The 12,853-nt window shown below is 33.4% G+C and overlaps 2 protein-coding genes across 2 annotated transcripts; one reads left to right on the forward strand and one right to left on the reverse strand.

The window, feature by feature from the left end:
* Positions 1-5,735: 5,735 nt before the first annotated feature.
* On the forward strand, positions 5,736-6,956 carry LOC108852869 (pumilio homolog 18-like). Its single transcript, XM_018626345.2, has one exon. It carries the CDS (start codon positions 5,857-5,859, stop codon positions 6,802-6,804), a length of 948 nt encoding a protein of 315 aa, XP_018481847.2. The 5' UTR covers positions 5,736-5,856; the 3' UTR covers positions 6,805-6,956.
* Positions 6,957-7,143: 187 nt separating this feature from the next.
* Positions 7,144-12,109, reverse strand: LOC108855740 (AMP deaminase). Its single transcript, XM_018629627.2, has 18 exons — positions 11,679-12,109; positions 11,240-11,436; positions 11,001-11,166; positions 10,624-10,802; positions 10,495-10,546; positions 10,271-10,398; positions 10,004-10,183; positions 9,856-9,923; positions 9,562-9,704; positions 9,289-9,350; positions 8,796-8,909; positions 8,400-8,693; positions 8,261-8,314; positions 8,082-8,192; positions 7,822-7,995; positions 7,659-7,739; positions 7,455-7,553; positions 7,144-7,367 (listed from the first exon to the last, which is right to left on the reverse strand). The coding sequence occupies exons 1-18, from the start codon at positions 12,025-12,027 to the stop codon at positions 7,299-7,301; spliced, it is 2,520 nt and encodes an 839-aa protein (XP_018485129.2). The 5' UTR covers positions 12,028-12,109; the 3' UTR covers positions 7,144-7,298.
* Positions 12,110-12,853: the final 744 nt, after the last annotated feature.

The following is a 12,853-nucleotide window of genomic DNA, read 5'->3' on the forward strand; positions in this document are numbered from 1 at the left end:
ATTCATATATTAATGTTGTGTTGTTATCTGAAATTTTTGTAAAGTTGAAAACATAAAGTATATAACTAAATATTAATCAAATAAAATTCTTAGTTTTAAATAATTGAAAAGAGAATATTAAGTGACTTAAAATATATAATTAAGCTAAAAATAAAAAATAAAAAATTTATTTGATTAGTAACTGATTAAAATTAATAATAGTAAGATTTATCCAAAATCTAAAAAATGAATTTCATTAATTTGATTCTCATTATTATCTAAAAAGTTATATATTATGTGATCCAAAAAAATATTAATTTTAAAAAACTGAAAAAAAGTAGTTTATATTACTATTTTCAAAACGATTTTCCTTTTCTCACGGTAAAATTTAAAGCATTTAAAATCTTCATTACCCTTAATAAATAATTAGATTAGATTTGTTAATATAAAATTGCTCACAAATTAAAAATGAATTTCATTAATTTGATTCTCATCATTATCTAAAAAATTATATATTATGTGATCCAAAATATTTTACATCAAAATATTTTAAAAATAAATATAAATACATATGTATAGTTTTATGTATATATGAATATTTTCAAAAAATTATGTAATAAAAATATCTTATTAAAATAAGAAAACTTTATTTTATATAAAATTAATATTTAGTTAATTATTAAATATATAAAAAGCATGAGAATAATTTATTTTAATGGTTCTCGAATTGATAATATATTTATTTAGTAATTTAGAAAATTATTAAGCCCGCAAATGCGGGCAAAACACCTAGTAGCATCTAAAAAGATAAAAACATGGAAATCAGCGTTAATTAGTTTATTATTTCAAAAGCCATTAGAGAAAAAATAATTAATTTCCTTTTTGTTAAATAGTGGCCAGCATAAAATTTATTAAAAATTATTAAATTTTTTGTTTTATCTTATTGGCAAAAACAGAAATTAACATAAATGTTTTTCAGCCATAAACACTATCGCTATCTGTGTTATTCAGTCACATCCATAGCATCTTACAAAAATGCCATATGTTGAACATTTCTTAAACGTGGTTGCCCATTGCCGTCAACATTTTCTGCTAAAATATTTTCTAAAAAAATATATTTCATAATATGAGGATAATTACTTAATTATATGGAGAAAAATACTTTTTTGAACAAAAAGAAAAGAGACTACTTTTTGCTACATTTCTCCATCTAATTAAGTAATTATCCCCTGGATGTCAAAAAAAATTAAGTAATTATCCCCTACATTTTTTTTGAAACTGTAATTATCCCCTACATGTTATGTAATTATCCCTACATGTTAGAAAAAAATACTAAGATCGTGATGTTAACAAAGCAATTGTGCACCGAAATGTTGAATATTCTGAACGTATTTAATATGTGTAATAATTAACGAAAAGTGTTCATCTAACTCGTTGATTAATTGTTTAGAAAACAGCAGCTCCGTACATAAAAACAGTTTAAAGAAAAAACAGCTATGTACGTCGCCAAGAATAGAATAAAAAGGTCAAAACAGTAGGTGCATGTGGTTACTGGGCTACTGGCTACCAAACGCACATGCGAACAGAACGTTTGTATTTTTGATATATAGTATTCCCTCTTTTTCAAATTACATGATGTTTTGAGGAGTTTTGATATTTCAAAATACATGATATTTTGGTATTTTTATATTAGTTTTAGTTTATTAAAGATTGTGTAACCAATGATGTTTTTATAGTTCTTTTGATGATCGGTTGAATTAGTTTTTATTTATATTTTAAATGATACATTCTAGGTAAACGTGTATGTCTTAGTTCTTATGCATTAACCAAAACATCAATTATTTTAAAACAGATGGAGTAGTATATATATATATTCATATCTTTCCTTTTTTTTCTTCATATCTTTCCTTTTTTGAAACATATATATTCATATAGAAAATAGATTTTTAGTTTACTATTTGCAAAGCTTGTCTTGGCCAAAACCGAATGAAACATTCATCTCTCACCCCCAATTTTTTTTGAAGATTACGTCGACATAGATTTCAAGCTTGTAAATAGTATACTTTTTCGAAATCGCGTACATCCCCAAAGTTTGGGACCTGACTATTTGTAATCAATAATTTTATTATTCAAATATTGCATAGGAAAAATAATTCTAAAACTTTTAGTTGATCAACTAAACTCAAATTAAAGATTCAAAAGTTGTCCAATTAAATTAAAGTTTCTGTTAATCCTAAATTTATATGGTCAGCTGCAACTTTGCCCAGTAAAGAAACTGTAACTTTGAGAGATAAATATAGTTTGATATTAAAACTATCGAATGGAACTAATTAAAAGTTAAATATTCATTTTTGCGGTTATCTATTTTACCACCACATCTGATATATAGCTCTGGGAAATCTAAAGATTATGTTAAGAAAAAAACATTGTTTTATGAGTTTTTTTAATGCAATCAAGTCAAAAAATTTATTGTAGGAAATAAATTCAAAATAAAATAAAATGTGTACTAATTTAAGCGGCTAAAATCATCAAAAGAAAGATAATTCCTTAAATTTCAATTCTCTTCTTTTACTTATTTATGGTTTAGATTTTAGTTAACTACTGTTTGATTTGTATGATTATTTATTGAACTCTAAAGAAAAATAATTCCTTTGCACTTTCAAAAAAAAAAAAGATAATGCCTTTGCTAAAACAAAAACTCTAAGGAAATACTTTTTTAGATGGATCATTAGTAACAAGTATTCTTAAGTTGGATCATCACAAATTAACAATTTCTCAAACTCCATTTTGAGAAAATTGAGCTATATAAATGCATCTACAAGAGTGAATATAGAAGAGCTGTCATGTTGCCAAAAAAAAAGAAGAGCTGTCAATTGTTTATTAGTAATCTGAACTACAAAATGTTTTTAAGTTAGAAGTAGAAAAAGAAAATTGGGTGAAACTAATTCAACACACTGCCAGAAGTGCCGTGTTCGCAATTCTCATGCGTTGATGTCAATATATCACATCCTCCTAAGAGTTTATCTTTTCTTTTTCAAAATGATATAGTGGATATCTAAGTTGAAGTATGATATTTTGAGCGTTTTTCTTATTTTATTGTTTACTATATATATTATCTTTTAATCACTACATAATCTTATCAAAAATAGTTCCCCTAAAATCCAATCATCAGAGAGATATCATAAGAAAATGTTGAAACATCTCGTCTTTTCTAGATCTGCCTCATCTTCAATACTACAAAAAAACAATAAAACAAAATGTGTACGAATTTAAGGTAGACATGGGGAAAACAATAAAACAAAGTGTGTACTAAAATTTAAGGGCCAAAATAATATAAAATTCATGTTTGATAGAAAATTCTCTTGTTTTATTTATTTGTGGTTTAGAGTTTAGTTAATTATTGTTTGATTTGTATGATTATTTGTTGAAGTCTAAAGAAATACTTTCTTGAGTTGGATCATCAGAAGTAGAAACTTCTCCAGCTCCAGTTTGAGAAAATTGAGCTATATAAATGCAGTTCCAAGAGAGAATATAGAAGAGATACCAATAGTTTATTAAAATTCTGAACTAAAAAATGTTTTTGAGTTAGAAATAGAGAAAGAAAATAGAATGAAATTTATTCAACACACTGCCAAGTTCATGATTCTCAATTCTCACACATTGACGACAATATATCACAACCTCCTAAAAGCTCTCCGTTCACAGACACCTGTGAAAACATAGGCCACTTGCTTAACTCTTCAGCTTCTCTCTTAGTCCGTGACATCGTCAAGAACATCAACCGTTTCATAATCTACTCCTTGGCTCTCAAGCATCTCGACATAATCCACACTGTGGAGTGCTCCTTGATCTTTTTTATGAAAGCTACCACTTTGTTCTCTTTCACTATATCAATCAGTTCCTCTAAAGGAACCATGAGTTCGACATGGCAACCTGGAGTGAGACGGATATCAGATTTATATCTTGGAGTCTGTTTGACCCATGTGTTGTTCCCTGGAGGGACTTGCTAGGTTACTTTTATGTACTCTTATGTCCATGATTTTCATGCTTAATTGCTTGTGTTAGATAGAACCGCTTTATCCAGTTCTTCTCCTATATCAATTAAAGCAATCAATTATGATACATTCAGACCAAATGTCAGTATCAATGGTGCCTAAACTTGCCAATATTCACTCATCATGTCCCTACTTGTAACATGTGAAATGAAGAAAGAAAGTACAGTTTAGAAAGCTAACAAGAGTAACAGAGTTTCTCTAAGACACTTGTCGATCTCTGAACATGTATTGAAAAGTCAAAGAGAAACGGACACGTGTGAACTGATTCCATTTCTCTTGCTTACTATATAAAGATGAGCTCACTACCTTGACGTAGCAACAACATGCAAATCAACATTTGTCCTTTTGATATCTGGTTCTTATAGACTTGTTGAGTAAAGAGTTTCTTTTTTATATATCTTAATTGGGCTCTTTAAAGTCAGCTCTAGATAAATAAAATAAGTATTTTTTTTTAAGTTGTAAACAATAGATTTGACAGTCTTCATTAGGGCACAACATTAGCCACTCATATTATTGTTGTTAAAGTATCTCCAAAATGACTCAGTTTACAAAACTCTAAATTTGAAGTTTTAATGTGCTATTCTCTAAAAAAAAACTTCAAACCTAACTTCAAAATTATTTGTATTTTGCACTATAGTTCTTATATTTTTTATAATTAATATAAATCCATTAAACTTATAAATAACTAGCACATATATAAAAAGTATCACATTAATATTAATTAATAAAATCTTAATATAAATATATAAATTTTAAATATAAATACATAACTAAATATTAAACTACAAGAGAAGACACTATATTTTGAAGTTTGCAAAACTTCATATTTTTATTTTGCTAAATAAAATTTGCAGAGTTTGTACGTAAGATAGATTAACTTTCTTATATTTCACATTATTAAGATTAACGTGTAAATGGTAAACATACATAGGAGCATTTTCGATAGTTAGTTTCATTTCTTTATCAAAAAATGAAACAATACAAAGTTCATATTTGAAGTTTAAAGATATTTTTAAACTTCATATTTGAAGTCTAAAGATGTTTTTAAACCTTAAAACTTTTTATTTTAAGGTTTATATATAGTTTTATGTGTAAAAACTAAAATTTATGAAAACAAATATGAAATATTATAAGATATAATTTTTAAAGATTAAAATAATAAAAAACAAAATATCTAGGAATCATGAAATGTAATATGTAATTGTAAGGACCAAATTTCAAATAAAAAGGTGAAACTTCAAATTTGAAATTTTATTTTGAAAAACAAAAAACTTCAATAGAGAAGATGCTCTTATAGGACTTCATATGTCACATTGGTAGGAAACTATATATACGATCCTTAAATAGTTAAATCTTTTATCCCAGTGGCTCTGGTTAATGGAATACGATTCTAAGTAAAATTTGCTAATAAATAGTAAAACTACATAACTCAAAATTCATTAGTTAATCTGGTTAGGGAATTTCGTTAGTTCAAAAAAACAAACAGAAAAGGAAAACTGGAGACTCCATAAGATCATCATTAATGGAATATATGTAATCTTATCTACCTTTGACAAATTAATTAAAAACTAATCCTGAACAACGATGAAGCTAATTAAAAATCAAAAAAGGAAAGTGCAAGCGATATATTTCCTTTTCCTGATGAGAAAAGCAAATACGCTATGTCGGTCACCACTAATCGTATAAATACAGATCACTACATACTCATCTAATACAACAGTCTCAAATCTCTCGAACGAACGTAAACTTCTCCACAGGAAACTATATATTAGTTCTTCTCTAGACTCTAGCAGCTAGCTAAAGATTAATTAATTCTTGTACAATGGCGATGAGCCATAATAATCCTTTCTCGATGCCGACCTTGTTCGATGCTTTAGAACGTATCCGTCTCTCAGAAGAAACCTCCGCGCGTTTAATCAAACTACACAACCTAATGACTAGCGAGGAATGTGAGTCCCAGTTCAGAGACATTATCTCAAACTCAAAGGCAGATGACCCTGAAGCTCTTCCCAAGTTGGTCTCGTTGCTGACGTCAGACTCCGATCACTTCATGAAGATTGTCAGAAACGAGCACGGTTCGAAACGCGTGCAGAAGCTCCTCGGAATATCAGACGACGTGGACGCGCTCCTCTACGCGGCTATCTTGCGCCGGTTTCTCGACATCATGACGGACAAGTACGCATCCCACGTGGCGATACGAGCTATGCTCGTTTTCGACACGATGGAGAAGTTTATAATGTACAATCACGTGCTCTACCACGGGCTGGACATGGCGCGTACTCAGTACGGGTGCATCGCGCTCAACGAGGTTATAACCGATGTGGGTGATCCTTGCTACAGAAAGCTTCTACTAGACTTTGTTGCATGCAACGCTGTCTGCCTAAGCAACGATCCTTCAGGGAACTTTGTGGTCCAACACGTGCTTACGCTGAATGACTCGGTTTGCACGTATAACGTAGCGGTTGGTCTTTTTGGTCATTGCGTTGATCTGTCGTTTAAGAAGTATGGGAGCTACGTCGTGGAGAAGCTTCTTGAGGCAGAGGAGTCGAGGGATGTGGTGGTTGTGGAGCTTTTGGAGTGCGAAGAAGACAAGTTGGTGAGGCTGGCGAGGAACGAGATTGGGAATTTCGTGGTGCTCAAGGCACTGAAAGTCACGCGTGGGGATAGGTTCGATCTGTTTGGAGATTTGGTGCATAAGCTGAAGCCGATTCGCGACCTTTTGGTTAGGTCTCATGGAAGCAAGATTGCAAACTTCTTGGAGGCATATTAGAAATCTCAGACTAGAAGTGTTTGGTTGTTTTATGGTTTGATTTCTGAATATCTTGTTGAAAGAAGTTTTTCTTTTAACATTTGTTAAAGAAGTTTATCATTGAAGTTTTATATAAGGGACCAAATTTGATTTAACATTCCCACCGTTGAGGATTTTTTTTTTTACTGCAATCAAGAACAGATAAGTTTTTACTGAACTGATTCAAAAAATTTGTTTTCGGAAGTAGAATCTTCCTAGTAAAGAGGAATGAAAGACGCATGATGGAACGTACCATTTTCAAAACCGCGCGTAATCAAATTTGCATGAAAACACAGAGAGGAAAAAATAAAAGGGTAGATAGAGTTCAACAAAAGTATTTTCTCTCGTGTAAATAAAATAAATAATTTTTTTTTCAAAGTTGTAAACAATAGATTTGACAGTCTTTCATTAGGGCACAACATTAGCCAACTCATATTATTACCCTATCTACTTATTCTTCCGTCACTCCGTGTACTTCATGGAACAACAACATCTGAGATAGATGCCTTGCCCAAATAAACTTGTTGCATCTCCTCTTTCCAGATCTGCACCAACTCGTATATATTAATTTGCTTTCCTACCAAAAAAAGGGACTTTAACCTATGCAAAGACATAAATATTTTGATCGTTACCGTGTCCCTGAACTCCACCCTTATGTGAGGCACATTTGTTTTGTGAATGTCGTTTCCATCAGGTCCTCTTTTGTAGTAGTCTTTCCCAATCCAGTGCGACTAGAAAAAAAACATGTCAAAGAATTATTATTATTATCAGAGCAAAGGCTTCATGTTCACTTATACTATATAGTCTATAAGGGTACGTTTGATAATAACAAGTACCTTCAGAGCATGTGAGAAGCCTGACTGGTACACTGAGTTACGAGCTATCTCGCACAAGTCACAAGAACTAAGCTTCCAGACCTGAAAAACCAGTTTAGTTAAAATACATTACTAAGACAAGAGTCCTAGTTTATGATGTGTGAGATAAATTCATAGGACTTACTGAGGCAGCAATGCTGTACTCTTCAACAAGAGGTTCTTTGGTTAAGTGAATCTGAAGAGGATCATCCGTGGACAGGGAAACATTGAGACCTCTTAAGAAAAACACAGGAAATGGGTTTCTGTGGTAATCTAGAAACAGAGAGTTGTTGCTCAGTGGAGACATGGCCAGACCAATCTTGTCAAAAATTAAATAAATGTCCACTCAGTTTTATTTTTTATTAAGATCAGACACAATAATACAAGCAGAGAGTCTAGGCAAACCTGAGCGAGGTAGTAGAGATACTGAAGGACAGGAGACTTCCGTAGATTGATTCCGTGTGCGATGCTATGGCATGTGAGAAACGTAGCAGCCAAGTGGTCAATGTCACCAGCCTGATAAGTTGTAAACATCTTAAGATCCATTTTCAATATTATATAGCACAAAGGAAGATATAAAATACCTCCCCAGAGTGTGGCCGTAACGTGATGGTAGTCATGCCCTTTGACTCCCTAAGCTGATAATCAAAACAGTCAACTCATATTAACACAGTGTAGACAACCACCAAGTTAGTTGCAGAAAAGAACTAGAATAAACGGTACCTTGTTTAACACGTAGAGGTTAGCATAGCAATAGTAGACATAGTAAGAAAAGGCAGGATTAAATGCGTTGGTCCATTGAGCTGGAGTGGGCATGTGTTTCGTGGGACGTCTTTCAGGTTTGCTTTCATCATCAACCAAATCAAATCCAACAACCTGCTTCAGAAAGACATGGAGCTGGGGGTGCGAATCGGGATCTACTGTGGCTTCAAACAGAGGAATGAATATATTGTCAAGGATATTCTGGAACGATGTCACAATGCCCATGTCCTTGTAAATGTTGTACAGGCGTGGGAGCTAGTGAGCAGACAGACATAAAACAAGTGAAGTATTCGTCAGTTAGTAATCATGTGACAGACACACTGAGAGAGACAGATAAGATTCAAAATGATAGGTAACCTGAATCAACCAGACAACGTTCTCACTGTATAGATCGTTGTTAACAATCCAACTAGCTAGTTGGTCCCACTCGCTCATTTTTCTACCGTATATAGATATTCTGTATTCAGCCATCTGCAATTTTGGGGAAAAAAGAAACAATAAAGAGCAATTATGAATCTGTTTTGACAAGAAGATTTCTTAACACAGAAAATGAGTACAGTGCCATGAAAAATGTTTTCAGAAAAGTCTATGTAAAGGACATTAGCATGAAGAAAGTTAACTTTAGTAATAAGAAAGAATATGTCTATATAGCATATGCAACAAGAAAAGGAAGAGTGGTTAACATTTATCTGGCCTTGGTTCAGGATCCATTATCAATCCTAAGTCTCTTTGTATTTCTAGCAGGTTATTATACAAAAAGCTTAGTTATTATAGATTTGATTGTAATAGGGTATTATCATGTTCTTTCTCAATGATAAAAGACTACTGCAGATGCACGTGGAGTTTTTACCTGATATTTGCTAGCTTCAAGGTCGGAGAAAACTTGTTTTGTTATCTCACCAAGAAAACGACCTGAAACCAAAAAAAAAAAAAAAAAAGTCAAAACTCAAAAGTATATCTTACAATCACAACAATTAACATATCTTCGTACAGTGTTACACTCACATCACATGGTGAGGTACACAATATGTAGAAGGAAAAATAAGCAGCTGGCAATGCATAACTGACGCATCAACTGAACTAAAAAAGGTGTTGAGAGTGACAAAAATATATTTAAATATACCTTGGATGAGATTATCCTGTTTAAGGAAAATTTCCCTAAGTCTACTTTGACCACAGGGATTGTACTTGAGATTGAACTTATCAAAGCGATGGAATGTGCTCTTGTCTGCATGAACATCCATAAGGTCCACGTTCAGGTCATATCTGTGCAATGTTTCAAACACAGGGGAAGAAGGTTTACTCCATCAGTAAAATCGTAGAATTAGGAGAACTGTAATACAGACAATCGTCATAAACAACAAGGTGGATCTTATGAGAGTCTTGCATTTAAAAAATTGGAAATGTATATTATTACCCAGTTAGATCCAAGCTCTCAAAGACTTCTTTCAAGGTTAAATATGTTCCGTCCCGGAAGATGACAACCTGTATAGAGCAAAAAAAGTTATCATACCTGTATATACTAATCTAAATACCAAATACAAAATGATTATCACAGAAGTTACCTCATCAGGTTCTTTCCGGAGCTTTGACTTGATAAACCTCAAGAGGTGTTTCTGGTTCATGCAAGCTGAATGATGAACATGAGTATCCACTTTCCTCACGTTATAAAAATCACGGTGTGGTGCACTTTTTTGGGCTAGAAATTCTTTATCAGCATTAAGCATCAGATGCAGATTAAATTTCTGAAACACACACAAAAAAAGAACATAATGTTAACCAGATGAAACTTGCTTTACTGGAACTAATTCTGATCTAACTAAAACTCTTGCCTGTTCTAGGAGCACTAGACGACGGTGACACAATGTCCTGATGTTTCCTGCAGCTGTGACTTTGAGCACGTGGTGCAAGTCAGTGAAAAACGCTGTGGCGTCAGCTACAGGGAAGAGCTCTTCCTTTGCTGGGAAGTAACAAAATAGATAGAACACAGAGTCATTTTCCATGTACATCAAAAAAATAAAGCCCTAAAGAGTTCCAATTAACTTGTGCCTCTTACCATCTTTATTTGGAAACACATGGACAACCCCATCTTGCATCTCAAAATAGTGCTGTAAACACACACACACAAATTATTGAAGTTAAATTTACCAGGTGAAAAAAACAAAACTGAGGAGAAGGAACCCACATCAGTCTTTCCCTGAGGATAGTGTGCAAACGGCTCTAGATTAGGCTTAGGAGTACTAGGATCAGAGATGACTTCCTTCTCCCACGGCGCAACTGTTTCTTGGAAGACATATCTCTTCCGTAACTCAAGACACTCTTGCAGACATTTGTAGGCATCAACTTCATCTGACGTTGGGGCCTCTGAACAAGATATTATATTTAAAAATCTTAAATAAAAAACTGTTTCAAGGTATAAACTCTTAAACCATGGTTTAGAGATTCAAAAGGCTCACTCAAGCTAATAGAGAAAAAGATTTGAACTTTAACCCTTTCTTGTATTGCTACTTAACTCATTGCCACTAGTAAAGATGGGAAAAAAAGCAAGTAAACATTCTTTACCAAGAGGCACATCAAGACGGACAAAGGTCTCTTGCTCCGGCTCTTTGCGAAGGATGTCAGCGGCAATAGGATCAGGCTGAACTCCATGTAAGTCACCAGACATACTGTGTGAACGTATCATGCTTGAAGCAGCCATAGATATCTGCTCTTCAGTAGCATCCGCAGGCTGCAAAAGACAAACTTGTAAAGCCTTTTGCTTTTGCTCACTCAATCAACAAAACAAAACAGAGAACACTCACCAAGTCCCCATTGGTTTGCAAGTAGGAAGCATCCAACTCTGCACCATCAGTCACATTATCATCATCATCATCTGATTCTCCCATACTCTCAAAGGCACTAGCACTAGCAACAGGGGATTTAGGAGAGATGGGTCTGACAAAGCTCCCAGCTTTCCTGATACTACTACTACCACTACTCCCATGTAATGAAGATCTCCCTTAGAACATAACCAAAACACACAAACCCATTAATAAAAATTGGATCTTTTTTACTAATCACACACTGAAAAAACAGAGAGTTCTTAAAACACACAAACCCATTAATAAAAATTGGATCTCTTTCACTAATCACACACACTAAAAAAACAGAGACTTCTCAAAACACACAAACCCATGAATAAAAATCGAATCTTTTTAACTAATCACACACTCTGAACGAAACAGAGAGTTCTCTCAATACCTTCAGATGGAGTATGAAGTCTAGGCAAACCAGGAGGGATCTCATCCACACACACGTGGTGTCCGTTGCTGCTGCGTCGTCCTGTATCACCATCGGTGAAGGGCGTGGCGTCTGGGAGAGAAGCGGGGCTGAGTCCTTTTCTTCGGACTTGGCTCCTCCGCCTCGAAAGGCTCTGACTTTGATGCTGCGGAGGAGAGTCTCCTCCTCCTCCTCCTTCGTCTTTCTTCTCCCTGATGCTACGCTCGAGGACGAGATTCAGGGCCTTGAAGTGCATGAAGAACCCTGAGACGGCGACGAAGGAGGCTCCGAAGAGAGCCGCGAGGGCGAGCTGGTAAATGTTGGGTTCCATGAGTGTGGAGCAGGTTTTGGTTTGGAGACAGTGAGCTATAGAGTTTGGTCTGAGTGGGCGAAGGGTTGAAGAAAAAAGGTTTTAGCTTTGGAATTTATAGGCAGGCCCATCGAGTGAGACTTTAATAACCTGCCAGGCTTTTTTGGTCTTTCGAATAAAATCGCATTTAAAACATTTCTATAGAAAGATCTTCATAAAAGTATGTTATAATAAAGAATAAAAAGAATAAGATGGAGTTCTCATATATTTTTAATTGGAAAAATTATTTTTTATATAAAACACTTACTTTTATAAATTAGTTTGATTTTTATGTCTAAATTAGAAATTATCTAAATAAATAAATTATATTTAATATTAATGTTTTATTATAGTTTTGATTGGGATCTTTGAAAAAGATATCTAGAGGATGAAGATGCTTTACGAATTGATAAAAACAAATAGAAAGTGGTGACTCAACTATAAAGACAAACTTTAAGCAAATAATTTTATTCACCAGAGTTTGTTTTTTTCAAAACACCAATTTTTTTATGGAAGGTTTGCCACGCATACGTCATCCATGATCCTAAGGTAATCTTGATTTGAGAGTTACATGTCCGACTTTAATTACTTAATTATTACTGTTAATTTAGAAAGAGTCCATTCAAATCCAGAGTGAACTTGGGTTTGACACGTTAGTAAAAAAATATAAGAGAATTGAGTTTTACAGACCTTTGAAACTAGAAACAGTGATGTGTCGGTCACGATTCTAATATAACCAGGTCTAACAATGAAATGTCATAAACCTAGTTGCTCTGTCTTTGCCACCACTAGAAAGCACAGGCTGAGC

Source organism: Raphanus sativus, chromosome 4 (genome assembly GCF_000801105.2).
Source record: "Raphanus sativus cultivar WK10039 chromosome 4, ASM80110v3, whole genome shotgun sequence".
Classification (NCBI taxonomy): domain Eukaryota; kingdom Viridiplantae; phylum Streptophyta; class Magnoliopsida; order Brassicales; family Brassicaceae; genus Raphanus; species Raphanus sativus.